Source organism: Ursus maritimus, unplaced genomic scaffold (assembly GCF_017311325.1).
Source record: "Ursus maritimus isolate PB19 unplaced genomic scaffold, ASM1731132v1 scaffold_2, whole genome shotgun sequence".
Classification (NCBI taxonomy): domain Eukaryota; kingdom Metazoa; phylum Chordata; class Mammalia; order Carnivora; family Ursidae; genus Ursus; species Ursus maritimus.
This window is the reverse complement of record NW_024424452.1, coordinates 89,066,922-89,083,559: the sequence shown is the minus strand read 5'-3', so window position 1 is coordinate 89,083,559 and position 16,638 is coordinate 89,066,922. Positions and strand designations below refer to the sequence as shown.

Below are 16,638 nucleotides of genomic sequence, written 5' to 3'. Positions count from 1 at the left end.
GGCTTCTCTATAGAGAGAGGTCGGGGCACCACCTCATACAACAGAGAACTCAACTTCAGTCCAGATAGCAAACAAATGAATCATAATGGAATCTGTAAAATATTTGAAATAAATTGTAAGGACATTTAAAAAAAGAAAATATCTTAAAAAGTATTGAAAATGATGGTAAATTTTTTCATAAGTGATATTTTTGTGTTGAGCTTCTCGAAAAATTTCTTAAAGAATCTGGCCTTGAACAAAACCTACCCCAAAGGACAGCACAGAGATCAGGTATTCAACGGTCTTCCAATAGAAAGAGGGAACTACACAGCAAAGAGCGACACTGTATTCCCAACCTGTAATGGGGTAAAACCCCACCTTTTACAACTTTCAAAATACTATAGACACACCAACTAAAAAAAAAAAAAAGCTGATATATATGTTATACGGATTGCATATATCTCTAGAAACATAATAAAGTGGTTTATATTTAGCTTCCATGATCATGTATTTTGGTGTGTTTTTTTAAGAGATCTAACAAATAAATACTATGAGAGGTTTTCTGGTTGATTTTTTCCCCCTTCAACAAAATATTCAAAGTACTTACAAACACAAAACAAAATGTTACAAAGGGAATACCAGAACAGAGGAGTTTTTTAAAAAAATGACTACCTATAAATGAGTGTGGTTTCTTCCCTGAATCATCACCTTGGTAAAACTATTTTTAACCATACTCAAATGCTTAAACACAGTGTCTTACTCTATTCCCTAGCTCCCCACACCAAAAGAGAGAGCGAGGGAGGGAGAAGGTAAGAAACTATGCCAAAGACAAAATACCTAGTACTTGGAAATGCAATGATTAATAATGAAATTAGGTTGACTATTTTCTAAAATAGACTTTTAGGTCACATCAGGGCCAGAGGATGTGGGTTTTGACAATGAGAAGGTTCAGTAGGGCAGTCCTGCAGGCTGCTAGCGCCACTTGAACTGCTGGTGTTCTGAGTCCACCGTGTGACCACAGCTGTTCCAGAGGGAGGCTTAGTGAAGTGCTAGCTGACAAAAGAAGAATGTGAAGCAGGCTGGGAACAAGAAAGATTTCGCTTGTGTCATGTACAATCAGCTATCCCTACACTTTCAATTAATCTGCTTTAATTATTAATTAAACTTAGTATTTAAAAGTTAGTATCTTCTTTTTATGGGAACTCCAGCTTTATTACCTAAATTCCTAACAAGTTCATACATTTCGGTATTAGTCACTCTATTCTTTACACGTAGATGAAGGTAGTTTTCCTTTTTGAGCTGTTAGCAATAACAACTCAGAAGCTCTAGATGAAATTCTAAGTTGTCAGGCCTTGAAAGGTGAGTTGTTGAAAGTCTTCCAAATCTGTCAACATTGATAAAAGAACTACCGATTATAAAAAGACAAACTAATAAGCAACCAAAGAGAAAAGAAGCTGACCATGCGAGTAAGGGAATATATTCAGAGTCTATGATGAATTTTTAATCATCAAAAGACCCTACTATTGGCTTAACTTCACTACTGTTTTCATAGGAAAACGTACGCTAATCTCAAAACTTGACATTTAGGTGAACAGAAACGTTGAGAGAAGTTAGTGTTGTCTTTGCTGGAATGCAGGGATTCGTATCCTGGATTCTCAGGTTCACAGGATATCTGCGAAAGGGCTTCAACAAGTGTATGAACCTATTAAAACTGTTTGCGAAAATTCTACATGCAGGTCCTTTCTCTCTGGTGTTCATAGCTTTCCTAATATTCTTCCTAAAAACGTTGAAGAGCACTGTTGTGGGGTAGCAGTACAGATTAAACCCGACTGGCCAGGAATTGGTAATTGCTGAAACCGGGTGATGAGTACATGGAAGTTTGTTACACTAGTCCCTCTAATTTTGCATGCGGTTGAAGTTTTTATAATTAAAAGATTATTTTTTTTAAACTGCTGGGAAAGGAATTCATTAAATACAAACCAATTCGTGAGAGAGGACTGTGGAATTCTATCTCTCAATCTAAGTGAATTGCCGATCTAAGTGATAGTTGTCTTTCCTTATGTCGTAAGATAAGTCAAAGTGAAGGTAAGGGATTTGGAATTTTAGAAAACAGAAGTGTAGAGAACATAAGCATGGAAATCTTTCACACCAAAACGTTCAATGATGCAAGTTACCTTACTTTTACAATTCCTTATTCTCTTTCTCAAATATGCCAAAATTTGACAGAAAATCTGGAAAACAGGAGAAAAGGTAACTGGCAAAGCAAAGACCACAAAGACAAAGAAGGTGGTGGTTTGACGCGTGAAGGGGAGGGGAAAAGTGAGAAGAATAAAGTGGTGGGTCTAATCAAATCACTGTAAAAAGCTGCGGCTCTCAGAGTTAACCTTGCCAATCAGAGCAAGCAAGAGCAGGAGAAGGAGCAGGAACATGTTTGCGCACATTAAACTTTGTGTGTGTCCTTGAACCTCTGGTGCACTTCCTCCTCTCAAGCAGCCCGGGAAGGCTTCATAATGCTTACCCTTAGAGAGAACCTTGAATTCCATTAGAAAGCTCCATAGGAAGGAGAAACCCTCAAGTGGCAGCTTGAACCACATAGACAGCTCATACCCTTTACTAATATTAGAAGTGAGCTCATGGGATTAAGTCTGCAAGTCCTGGAAAATTAAAAAGTATGAACACACTGATAAATGCCATTATACCAACAAGAATACAAGATACCTTTAAATCTTTTCTCCTTTCTTTCTTTCTTTTTTTTTTTAAGAGATGGCAAATACAACAACGATATAATAAAGACTGGTTACTAAGCCTACAAGTAAACTCTATAATCTGGCTAAAATCTGACTAATATTTTATTAATATTTACATCTGTATACTGCTTTGCTATAAAATCATGCACTTAATTGATGGCCTAGCATATTTTACCACAAACTACACTTTTAAATAAAAGGAAGTAGGGAGGTAGATACCTTGTCTTTCATGTCACACCTATTAAGTGATTATAGTTCCACTCCATTCTGTACTAATGAGATGATACCTTATATAATATACGGTTTTAATATTACACGTAGGTGGGCATACATTCAATACGAAGGAGAAATTTCTAATTCGGCTTTCGAAATTGGAATAGTCTACCATGTGAAGTAAACAGAAACGTTCTAATAGAGGCTACGTGGCTTAATCTTTTGAAAATTTAGCAAAGAGTATTCTTGCACTGGGTAGGAAGTTGAACCAGATGATTTTTAAATTCCTTTCTACCTTTAAGTTTCACAGTTAGGCTGTATTCAGGGTACACAGTCAATGGCAGAATAGAAACTAGAATCGAGGTAACTTGACTCCAAACTTGAGTTCTTTCTAAACACAAGGTTATAAACCCTTCGAAAGTCTCCAGGCAGTAAACAGAAGAGTGAGGTTAATTAGGTCAGGGAAGCAATACTGGGGTGATGAGGAACTGGACAGCTCAAGGCCTATCAACAGAGGGCATTGGCTACTCAGCTCTAGCTGATTGATACTCTATGGCAATGTGCCCAGGACTGCCATATTTTTAGATTTTTCAAGAGAATCCTAAACTCTGTACTTTTATGTGAAATTAATTGGCAGTTATTGACAGTTAATTGTAAATAAACTGTGGGTACAGTATCGGTGCTAAACAAAAATTGATCTTTGGGCTGTGTATGACCCATGCTGGTTTATGACCAAGAGACTTTCCTCAAAAATCCCGTATCCAATTACTGATTTTTAAAAACCCCATTCTAGATTCTTCAAATTTATCAACAGTCTTTTTGAAATACAAAAATCTAAAATGTGTGCTTTACATTGATTATAGTCTGCTATGTATATAGTAATTTGCTCTAGATTTTATAGATTGTGTTCCTGTTACTATAAGTGTCAGCATTAAGTTGGCTTTTGCAAGATCAACACTACAATACAATCTCAATGTTTGTGTATGGTCTACAATAACCATCACATTTTCTACAGATGATATTTGTGCATAATCAATCTCTCTACATGTGTATATGGATATATGTCCATAAATATTGTAAAGACACAAATAACTATTTCTTTGAAGAGTAATTTTTTTCTTGAATTATCTTATTCCTATCTTTCAGCCATTATTAACCACTCTATGAGAGTGTCAGTTTAATCATCAAAAAAGCAAGCTTGACCATTTCTAGACCTTATTCTGTTGCCTCATTTGGGAGCATCCCGTTACTTTGTGTAATTCCTTCATCTTTAATTTGCCTTTTAATTTGACATTTAGAAGAACATTTCAGACTCAGCAACACCACATACAGCCAAATAAATTTTATAACATGCATATCTAAGTAATAAATCTCAGAAATCTTCAATGAGCCACCATTCAACATTCAAACAAGTTAGTTCTTTTAAGGCAGATGACTCATCCATTTCTTGAGTTCAATGAGGAAGAACTGCTTGACTTTTTAAAAAGTTACAGAATTACAGAATTAGCCCAGTTCTGAGAAAATAATCAACTTAAAAGTGTCAAAATGTTGTGATTCAACTGTAGGTAGCTAAGATGTTCAGAAATCTTTATGGTGAAGAAGGTGGATTGCCGGGAGATAAAAACCAGTTCTTTTGTTTTCAAGCTTACAATAGTGTAAGATGTCAACAATTTCTGGTTTACAGCAATAGCAAGAGAGAATGTAGCCAGGGGACCATTAAGAAGGAGCAATTTACTACACCAGGTCATAACACTTTGACAGTGTCCTATAATTCAGTTAGATGTAAAAATAAGATGACACTGGGTGTTCTCTGAACTCAAAGTAATTTGAACTTGATTCACACTGTACTGTGAGCCAGTTGTTCATTCTCAGGTACAAACTTAGAAAAAGAAGTGATTATTCAGTATAAAAATGACAGAAAAAAACTTATTAAAGAAAATTGTGCGCTGTGAAAATAGGAACATGGATTAAAAGTCACACTGAAGGGGACTACCTGCTGAACAAAATGATGTCTACAGACAAGAATTTCATTATAAATAAGGAAATATTAAAGAAATGAAGAACTTATTACTATAATCCTCATAAAATGCATCAGATGGCTGTGAATTCTAAAAGCACTGAGTCAGTGTGATAGAGAATGATGACAGCACAATGCAGGAAAACAGCGTGGAATCTGCAGTTAAAATACGCAAGTGTGAACTCTGGTTATCCTATTTACTTACTAGCTTTGTGTCCTCAAGCAATTCACATAATGTCTTTGAGCTTTAGTTTTCTCAACTGTGAAATGAGGACAATGCCCCACAGGACTCTTGTAAGGATAAAATGAGCTAATATATAAATACATTTTGGAGAATGGAAAAAACGATACAAATATTTGATCTTTCAATATTGGTTTTATCATCTTTGTTCACAATTTTCACATTTCTTTTGCAGTGACATGTCTTTCCCTGTTGACCCAGAAAACTCTGCCTTCATTTTTTTGGAGATGTACAGGTTTCTTTGTGTAAGAGGATGATATATTCGTTTTATTCAACAAACTTACAAAAAGCCTCCAAAGCTCCCAGGACTTAAATAATACTACAGGCTTGGTACACAGTGAGGACTAGACTTGATCTCTACCTTCATAATCCATTATAGGGGACCTCTTTTTTTAAAAACAAAATCATACTCAGCAGTGTAATCTTAATATATGTAAAAATTGAGGTAGAGAGGGAAACTTCTAGGTACCTCTATGGGGATTTACAGAACACTCTAAAACCCATCAAGCTGGTAGGTAAGCCTCCCCCAACATTTGTGTGTGCCTAGGGCAAAAGTACAAAAGGAGATCTCTAGAACCCCTTCCTTTGCAACTCCTGGCTCCGTCCTACATCACAAAGGGCTTCTCATGCATGCGCGGAGACACCTCAGCAACCATGCTGAAGCTCAGTTCATCCCTCCGCCTCCCTTCACTTACTCCGTGCCCATCCTTCAGGCCTAGGATTGAAGCAAGATCTGCCTTGGCTTGGGTCCTGGGAGTGAACTGGGCCATTTCAATTGGTCTCCATAAAAGCCAATTGCATTTCTGGTGGAAGATGTGATTTGAAAGTACAAAGTGAATGTAAATTTTATATTTTGGGAAGGGATAAATAAGAGACATGATTATTGTACACCTCAGCTGTTTCTTCTTTCTACTGTTGTCATAAACTAATACATTCTACCACAGTTTTAAGAGATTCTCTACATTTCTTTCAATCCATTCATGTTTTAAAAAGCATGTAAAAATTGGGGCACCTGGGTGGCTTGGTCATTAAGTGTTTGCCTCTAGCTCAGGTCATGATCCTAGTGTCCTGGGATCAAGCCCCACATCAGGCTCCCTGCTCAGCTCACCCACTCCCCCTGCTTGTGTTCCCTCTCTTGGTGTCTGTCTGTCTCTCTCTGTCAAATAAATAAATAAAATCTTAAAAAAAAAATAAAAAGTATGTAAAAATTAAACACTGCTGCTCAAAAAAATAAAGAACTGTTTGGAAAAGATAAGTAAGAGCTACATGAAACAAAGCCAGTCCACTGCCAAGATAATCTGTCAAGAGAATTAAGTCACTTCAACATGTGTATTGTGGTCTCATAATGCATACCCTTCATTTAAGAGTACATTTAATTTGTCTTTAGAGCAGTCTTTAGCATCTACTGCTCAAGAATGTCTACCTGATGTATGTGTTACAGTATATTTGTTCAGGCCTGCCACACGAAGACAGGACTCTGCAGAATACGCATATTGACCAAATATGTCAAGAGAGTCATGAAGTATTCAAATAACCTTGTTAAGATCAAGTTTTCCTACTCTAATTTTTCTTTCCATAAGTTTCTAAAAGATACTGTTTCTTTGAGGCATTATTATTTTTATTCTAAATCTTTGCTCATGGTTTATTTCAAACACATATTACGTGATATGTCAGGTAATGTATTAGGAGTTGGGAGTCGAAAAATATCAAAGTTCCTACTCTCAAGGAGCGTAGAGTCTTAAGAACGGAGATAATTAAAATAAAGAATGACAAATTCTATCACAGATGTAAACAAAGTATATTACAGGAGTGCAAAAGAGGGGGTCTAAAAGGAGGCTGTGGTTGGAGGAAAAGAAGTGGTATGGAAATGTAGAAAGTATAGGCAAAAGGATTTTGTGTGCATGTATGTGTGTAACTCGTGTGTGTGTCTTCCCAGCTGGGGGAGTATTTATCTACAAATGAACAATAATTTTTTAGTATTTTATAATATTTACTGAATGTGTGCTGTATGTCGAACATTATGCAAGAGCCCACTAGGAATATTAAAGAAACAGGAAACATGATCCTTGCACTCAAAGAACTTACAATCCACTGGAGAGACAACAAAGGTGAACAATAAAGTAAATACAATTAAGGCAATAAGAGCACTTAAATAAAACAACTGGGGAATATCCTATATATATAGTATAGTAAAGTTTTCTTTAATTTTATCTTCCTTTGTTAAGGAATTTTCTACCACGCTGTCTTGACCTCAGTCAGGGTAGATAGGCTCTGACTATATTTGCCTTCCAAGTGACCCATTAAAAAAACACAACCTTGTTCCCCAAGTTGTTGCTTTATTATTCTAGTGTGTACATGAACTTATGGAAAATATGTGAGTTCCAAATGAACAAAGGGTAGAAACTGTAGAAACACACTGAAAAATGACCTCATGTTGGACAGCCTTGTTTATTCTGTTTAAAAATATATTCATTCTCTAGGGGTGCCTGGGTGGCTCAGTTGGTTAAGCGTCCAACTCTTGGTTTTGGCTCAGGTCGTGATCTCAGGGTCATGAGATTGAGTCCCGCACTGGACTCCATGNNNNTCAGCAGGGAGTCTGCTGAAAACCCTTTTCCCTTCCATCTCCTTTCCCCTCTGTTCTCTCTCTCCCTAAAATTAATCAGTCAATCAATCCTTAAAATATAGATATATATCTTTTCTAAAAAGCTTTGATGATTTTACTTTGTTTTGATAAACTAACTGAAAACTTACCAGTCAGGATCATTTGTTAGTGGAAAACTTGGATTTGACTCTTGATGTTGCAGCTGATTATGTGGGAAAAATTCCTTTTAAGGATTATAATAAGAAAAAAAACAAGACCAAATATGTAAACATAGCTTGCACAATTATCTAAAAAAATCACAAGTGTTCAGCTCATAGGATTATATCTAAATTTGCATCCACCCTTTAAAAATTCCACCATAGCTAGAAATTCTAAACAGCTGTTAGTGATTCATCACAGCAATGAATTAGTTTAATCTGATGATTTTATCCTAACTCCTACTTTAGATGGCACCACAGAGCTGGCAGGTGAATATAGACAAGCCGTGTAGACATTTTATAAATTTGAGATTCTCATCTTCCCAATACCCACCATCCCCAACTCACCTACTAAGTCATAATTTCTGGAATTGAGGTGTTTTTTTTTTTTTAAGATTTTCATCTATTTATTTGAGACAGAGCACAAGCAGGGAGGAGAGTGAGGGGGGGAGGGAGAAGCAGACTTCCTGCTGAGCGGCGAGCCCGATGCGGGGCTCAATCCCAGGACCATGAGTTCATGACCTGAGCTGAAGACAGACGCTTAACCAATTGAACTACCCAGGCACCCCTTGAGGTTTATTTTTAAAAAGACCTAGAGTTGATTCTGGTGATCCAGGTTTGGGAACTTCTGGGATATACAAAGTGAGCTCAGCAACTTCATAAAGCAAGGAACACTGGATAAAACGTATGGTCATATCGATGGGGCTTTGAGAGTCAAACATAAAAGTTGAGGATTGATTCGTAGATGAGAAACCACCAGAGGTTCTCGATCATAGAATCATTTACTGGAGTAGCATTTAGATAACGATATTTAAGGAAGACTAACATATCAATATCACAGAGGATCAAATAAGTTTAATAAGTTGCCACAATAATACACTCATGAAGGAATGATAATTTGGACCATATGATTGTCAGTGAAAATGAAATTTATACTATGTAGCTCCCCATACCTTACAAGGCCAACAACTGTAGATCTCAAGAGTTTACTTTCCCACAGTCAGATGGTAGTTAAGCCTGAGTGGCAATAATGTTATTAAACAATGAGTGGAATGCTAAAGGTTTACTAATTAAGCAATTATTATTACTATGGATAAACAATAATATAATGCATAAAAGAAGCCAAGCTTTGATAACTAAGTAGAAATTAAAAGTATGAGCAGAATGGGACAGAGAGAAACCTTTTCTAGTAACACACTAGCCGGATGGTTTTATTACAACATGGTTCTTTTGATGGTTACTTTTTATCATGAAAATAACAATATAGAGAGAAAAGCAGAGACCTACTATTCATATTCATATTTAACAACTGTTAACATTTTGCCATATTTTCTTTCTTTTTTGTTGAAGTAGGTTAAAGAAATTATGGATGACATGACATCTTGTTCCTAAGGATATCAGTGTACACCTAAAAACAACAAAGAAAAATCCTACACAACCAAAGTACAATTCCCACACTCAAAATGGTTAATACTAACTCATTAATGCTAATGTGACATGGTCCTCTTAACTTTTACAGTTATATACAAATCAAGACAACATGGGCTTGTGTTACATTCCTTCCCCAAAGCAATCTATACACTCTTTGTGAATTACTGATGGAAAAGTTAGATAAATAGGCTTTGCAAATCCTCCGGATCTTAACCAGCAATGCGATAGAAACTCTTCTTGTTTAAAAAAATGTATCATTAAGGAATGTTCATTTGATAATAACAAAGAGAAGTCACTTGGAGTTTCACACATAGCGCTTACAGAAGACTTTCAAGAGTTCTTGAGAGTATCACTTCTTTCCAAGAGTCATGGGTGTGGATTGAACATCAGCAAGAACCATGGCATGCTCAAGACTTTGCCCTTAACAGAACCAAGACCTCTGGCCACTGTCAGATAATCTGTCACTATAAGCTACTTGTATCCAAGCCAGATATTTATTGCTATTGATCTGCCTGGTCCTAGCAAAAGACTTTTGTTCTCCCAGACCGGGACTTTGACCTCAATTAAGTTATGAATTTCAATCCGATAGACTGCTCCACTTACCCTACTGCTCTCCCCGACTGGATTAATTAGAATTAGCTAGGCCGAGAGTCACCCCAAGCTCCTCATGGATCATGTTATTTTAATAATAAATAAAAGAAAAGCAGCAATGTACAAGAAGTATTTTGAAAGATTGCTCATCTAGGAACATCATTCAGAACCTGCCAATATCAATTTCTCTGACTTTGATTACCTAATTTACTTTTTATTTCTTTTCATTCATTGGAGTCTCCCCTTCTATTTCAGCTTTCTAAACATTTTCTTTGCATTTAAAAATCAAAGTACTTGCCATTTTAGCACTTTGGTGCTATTTTAGGGTTTCATTAGACAGTAACTCATCAAAGCAATCATTTGCAAGAACATAACTTAAAAACATTTAATAATCTCAGAGCATCAAGAAAAAAACATTCCATCATCTAAGAAAAGTACTAGTCTTTAGCTAAAAGCACTTTTCTTATAGCTGGTTAATGCATTAAAAGTAGACAAATCAGAATGTCACCAAGAAGGCAATATCCAAAGTTGCAAAGAATAAGAAAGTACAAACACATTTGTTTTTAATCCATAATCCACTGGGACAGACTACATATTGGCCAATGAGAACTTTAAATCATGCTGATATCAACAATAATCAGTGGAATCAGGATTTGCTAAATATACTGTTCTAAATTCATGATTTACCAGCCAAACATAAAAAATTATTTTAAAATGTAAATAATATTATATAAGAATGTTCACATTCTGGGATGAGTATTCGGTATTTGATACTGAAATTGTAAGATTTTTAGAACCTATAAAGGGAATCCTAAAAACTCTACATTTTCCATTGATGTTTTTGACATAGCAAAAACCTTTTACTTCTTTGATTACTGAAATTTTGAGTTTTGATTAGCTCAAGGGAACGTAAAAGAAAGATTTAATTAGAATGTTGAAGTCTAGTAGTAATTTGAATATTAAAAGCAATACAAAATTAAAGCCCAAACTCTGCCCTCAAAATGCTGAGAATTCCATGTATATTTGAAAGGTACATTCTGAGGACAATAAATCAGTGATTTATCAAGCCTTTAGTATGGAAGTGTTCTTTTCAAATCTTGTAGGAAAGAAACAGGCACACATGAAAGTGACTGCTGCAATGAAAAATAAAAACAAATTTTTAAAAAGTACAGTTATTGGATTTAATTTCCATTCCCCTTCTTCTCTCTCACTACCACATACGCACTCACTTGGGTTCTGTAGATTATGTAAAACTTCCTTCATTTTAGAGAAAGGTTTTTTATTTTCCCATGGAAAGGTTCTAAGCTCAAGCACTAGTAAACATTTCTCCTTCAGCACCCAAAACATATCTGTAATCTAGTAAGAAAACAAAACTGGTATGAGGACTGGACTCTTTACAATGTGTGAGAGAATCAAGGATTAAAGAAATAATTTGAGAGCTAAGGCTATTTTCATAATGAGCCACTCAGCAGGAAAAGATCGAATGACAAAATGTATTGTGCTTTGGCAAAGAGCCTCTGTTTTCACACCTGACTTTCATTAAGTTGCATATTCTTAAGTGGGATTAGAGCAATTCTCTAGCAAATCATACAGGTGATTTAACACATTAGCCCAGACTTTTCAAATGACCCTTAATTAGGGTCACAAGGACAATATGTGAGGAAAATCACTAAAATTTAGCATCTTACACCTTCCCTTACAGTTGAAATATTTGAAATGTAGACAATGACTTAACATCATAAAAATAGTACAGGAACTACATTAAAGTAATTAGAAATCTAAAAATCTCAAAATTATTTGAAAACATAAATACTAAACAGTCTGCAGCAGCAGCAAAGACTAAATATTTAAGAATAAATTTAACAAGAAATGCTCAAAATCTATGTGAGGAAAAATTTTAAGTATTCCTGGAAAGATGCAAAAGTAGACTTGATCAAATGGAAAGACATCTCCTATACCTGAACAGGATGACTCAATATTATGAATACATCAGTTCTCCCTAATTTATAAATTCAATATAATCTCATTAAAAACACCAACAAACTATTTTATGAAGTTACACAAACTGGTATTAAAGTTCATATAAAACAAACAAACGAATATGTAGAACAGCTTGGAAAACATTTAAAAAGAAAAACTATGAGTGCACTACAGCTGTTCCAAACATCAATACCTACTCTGAGGCCTCTTTATCAAATCATGTAGTATTGGTAAGTGAACAAAGAGACTGGATGAATAGACTATAAAACCCAGAATCAGACCCAAACACATGGAAATTTAGTACAGGACAAAGGTGGCATCTCAGGTCACTGGGGGATGGCCTTGTAAATAAATGATGCTAACACAACTGGGAAGCCATTTGGCAAAAGACAAAAAAGAGCTCATATCTCACACCATACATTCAGGGATCTGAATGTAAAACATGAAACCATACACGTACCAGGAGACAACATAGGTGAATTCCTCTTTAACCTTGATGTAACAAAAAGCTTACCATGACTAAAAAGCCAGAGGCAATAAAAAGGCTGATAAATTTGACTACATAAAAATTAACAAATTTTATATGGCAAAAGATATCATAAAGTCAAAAGAAAAAAATGGGGAAAAATCTGCAACATACTCATATCATACAATGAATGTTAACTCAACTGAAGGGACAACATTAATAACTAAAGCCTAACTTTATTCAAACACAGGCAATGACAACTACATTATTTAATGATTAACAGTGATTTAAAGACATATCTCAATTTCAAGATGTTAAAATGTTAAAAAAATCATCTTAGAAGTGACTTAATGTGATGTAACTAGTTAGTTTAATGTTATTCCAACAAGAATGCCATGGCTTCAAGGTACTTGGTCACTACAATAATTCTGAGATTCAAATTTTAGCTTTTATGATTTATAACCTCTAGATACATGTCAATTATATATATATATAGTGCATGCGTGTGTGTGTGTATAGATATATATTTGTAAGTGGGTTTATAAATGTATAGAAGAATTTAAGAATTTGAAAAATAAATATTTTTTGGTAAATTTACAAAAAAGACAGCTATGTCATTTACTAGTATATTCTATTTTTGCTTAAACATCTCAACTTTTCAGTCTAATTTAAATATTTACTTTAATACTGAATGTCCAGGAATAGTGTTTACATATAAAATAAAGGTAGTAAAAGGGAGAAGGCAGGCCTTTTTTTTTTTTCCCTCCATTTTCTAGGGAGGACTTTTTAAAGGCAGACAAAAAAAGAAGATTAATACATGTCTTCTAAAATTAGTAAATGAGATAGTGATATTTACATATTTGAATACTAAAAGAGAAGGAGATAAGATAAATCTAAACTATAAACTACTTCCTCTTGGGAAAAAAATTACTGAAAAACTGAAAGAATATATATATTTTTCTCATTAAACTTTTGTTTTAATGGGCCTCAAAATTCTGTGACAGATTTCTGGTCAAGTTGCTTCCATTAAAAAGTACTGATTTTTAAAAACTAATAACTTAAAATTGCCACACACATACACAGAAAAACCAAATGGTCCACAAAACATTCTTCTTTCCTCCCGAAGGTTTTATGATGCATTGTTATCATTAACCAGTGTTTTACTATTAAATGGCCAATTGACACAAACGGTTCTGAGACCTCTGAGACGGTTCTTCCACCACTGATAAGACTGGGGTGGCAGGTATTGGGGATAATATTCATTTAGCCTTCTGAGCTTTCTGGGCAGACTTGGTGACCTTGCCAGCTCCAGCTGCCTTCTTGTCCGAAAAACTGAAAGAATATCTTAAGTGACTATATAGCCTTATTGAAAACAAGAAACTTCCTTGAAATCTTGTTTTACCTAAGTAAAGTATGTACATTTTATATCCTAGTCCACAATTACATATCTATGTTTGTTTACCTATAAAATGATTTTTAGAGTTACTTCTAAGTTAAATTATTTGTATTCCCCAAATCTTCAAGGAAAATGGATACTCTGGAAAGATAAACCATACTCATCTTATGCTTTCTCATATATTCTTTTTTATTAAATTTTTAATTATTTTTAACTTTTTTGAAGATTTATTTATTTGAGCTAGAGAGGACATGCAGGGGGACGGGCAAAGGGAGAAGTAGAGAAAGAGGCAGAGGGAGAAGCAGATGCCTCGCTGAGCATGGAGCCCAGCTTGGGGCTCAATGTCAGAACCCCAAATTCATGACCTGAGCCGTAGTCAGATGCTTAACCAACTGAGCCACCCAGATACTCCGGTTTCTCGTGTATTCTTGCATATACCATGTATGCCACTGTTGCCAGGGATATAAGGCCCTCAGTATGATAAGCTATTAAAAAGAAAAAAAACAATAAAAAACTTTAAAACAATTAAATGATATGGAAAAATGTCCATTATATAATATTAACTGAAAAAGAAGTACAGAAACCATATATGGCTGTTTTTTGGTTCCAAGTAAGATATAAGAAGATATAATAATTTTCCTAATGCAACATTAAAAAAAGTTAGGTAAACTGAAAAATTGTATTTATAAAGAGTCATGGAAGCAAAAGGGATCGAGTGAACTAAATCAGAGAGCTACTGAGAGAACAGGTTTTCAAAAAAAATAAAAAAATAAAAAAAAGGGAGAGAGAGAACAAGCTCTCTCCTGATGCTTTCTTACCTGGTGGTATTTGCGGATTCTGTGTAAAGGCTAAGGATTGAGAGTGGCTCAAATAAAATGATGACCCTGGGGAAAATAAAATCTGCAAAACTTTTGGAGGTTGCCTGGGGTTGGCTCAACAATTGAAAAATTTCAGAAGTCCCAAACACAAAGTGCTGTTTTCCCACATGGTTTAATTTCTGAATTCAGGGGGCATGTGGGAAATCAGAGTTTCTAAAAGAACACAAAGGAATCTGTTATCTTGCAATAATTCAGAGAGACAGTCCTGTTTGAGAAGGGGGCCTACCTCAAATAACAAATCTCAGCATAAACACATTTGCCAAAATTTGGAAGCAGTGTGAGATAGGAAGCTGGAGAAAAAAGCTCAAAGCAGAAAGAATCAGAAGGAGTCTTCATTAGTCTTTCAAGGCAGGGAGGCAGAGACCCATAGGCTCACAAGCAAAAGCCCTGAAGAGTCTCCCCCAGATATGTAGGAAAGCAGACATACAACTAGAGCTACAACACAGCTCCAACCTAGCTTAATTCCTCATTGGCCTTAGGCGATCAGCCCCCCAATCAATATATCTGACAGAGGATCAGGGGTGCTCCTCTCTTGGGGGAAAATAACACTGACTTTAGTTTCTATTCTTCTTTATACATATGTGCAACATACCATAAAAAAAATGATGAGATATAGCTCTTCCTCTTCTCTTATTGAATAGTTCAGTTTTAAAAGCATAGTTAAGGTTGAATGAAGTAGGTGTCCATGGGAATGGAAGGGTAGAGAAGAGAGAAGAAGTCATGTTATAGAGCAAGGTATTAGAGACTAACTAGGATGAAGAGAGTGCCACTGGGAGTGGCAGCAGCCTAATGAGAAGTGTCAGGGCTCATGAAGGATGAGGAAGACGTCCAGACAGAAAGATGGTCTGGTACACAGTGTCAGAGTCCAAGTGGAGTGAAGAAGATATATCTACAAAAGTTGGCAAGGTACTGGATGTTGAAGCCTAAGCTGACTGAGGAAGGCACTCCCATGGGAAAGTAACCCATCTCAGAGTGTCAGAGACAAAGAGGTGTGAGGACAGCATCCTCCAGGAAAGTGGTCTGAGCAAACTGTCAGAACTCCAAGATGATGAGCACATCCATGCAGGAGGGGGTGGCAACAGCAATGAGAAACTGGTTACACAATGGGAGATTGATCAAATAAGTAAATATGATAAGATAATGAGAGCCAGGTTTCTCACTGTCAGAGAAAGAGAGTTACAAATACAGAAAAATTTAATGAATCTTGTGGTATTCAACTGGAAGTAGAGGTACTCCTGTGAACTTATGGTAAACACACACACACACACAGAGCACACAAAGAAAAATGAACATAGATGTTAATGTGTATGTGTGTGTGTGTGTGTGTGTGTGCGTGTGTCAGAGGATCTGGGAAGAGTGATAGCCCAACAGCAATGAGCACACCTATTACTCAGATCTTGGTTTCTAAATATCATTGTCTACTAAAATGAACCACAGCTCTCTGGAGAAACTGCTGTTTCCATGGCTGGGAAAGGGAAAAGTTCAAGATGAACTGGAGTTCTTGTTATGCCAGAATGTGAAAATTCTCAAAGAATTATGGGCATACGTCAAAAAGACACAGGAGGCAGACTGAAGGGCTCCCACTGAACAAACCTGGAACAATTTGAGCATAAATTTAAATAATGACAACAGTGCATTATAATAGTAAATAAAATAGGGAACTATGAATCTGAACTGATGTAAATAAAAGCATGAATTGAAGTTTTGATGAGGACAGGATATTTATATACCTCCAAGTATCTTTCCCACAAAACAGTAATGAATTACAAAGGGACAAAAGTAATTTTATTGTGAAGGATCTTGGCAGACACCACCCTAACCAAGTGATCAAAAAAACCATCAGTAATGGGGCAAATTGAAAGTATGTGCTATCAGATAGGTTCCAATAAGAATACAGTAT

The 16,638-nt window shown here is 35.6% G+C and overlaps 1 protein-coding gene across 4 annotated transcripts in view; it reads right to left on the bottom strand.

Moving 5' to 3' along the window:
- The window catches only part of ACBD6 (acyl-CoA binding domain containing 6), a 198,279-nt gene that overhangs the window by 58,602 nt on the left and 123,039 nt on the right, over nt 1-16,638 (bottom strand). Inside the window, exons 7-8 of one of the 4 annotated variants that reach the window (XM_040636322.1) lie at nt 7,949-8,022; nt 1,851-2,633 (exon numbers count right to left, since the gene is read on the bottom strand). The exons of 2 other annotated variants lie outside the window; for them this stretch is intronic. In XM_040636322.1, the coding sequence (XP_040492256.1) occupies nt 2,522-2,633; nt 7,949-8,022 (186 nt within the window). In that variant the 3' untranslated portion in view covers nt 1,851-2,521. Of the gene's footprint in view, nt 1-1,850; nt 2,634-7,948; nt 8,023-16,638 lie in introns of those variants that run through there. One more of the 4 variants, XM_008701133.2, reaches the window with a different exon arrangement.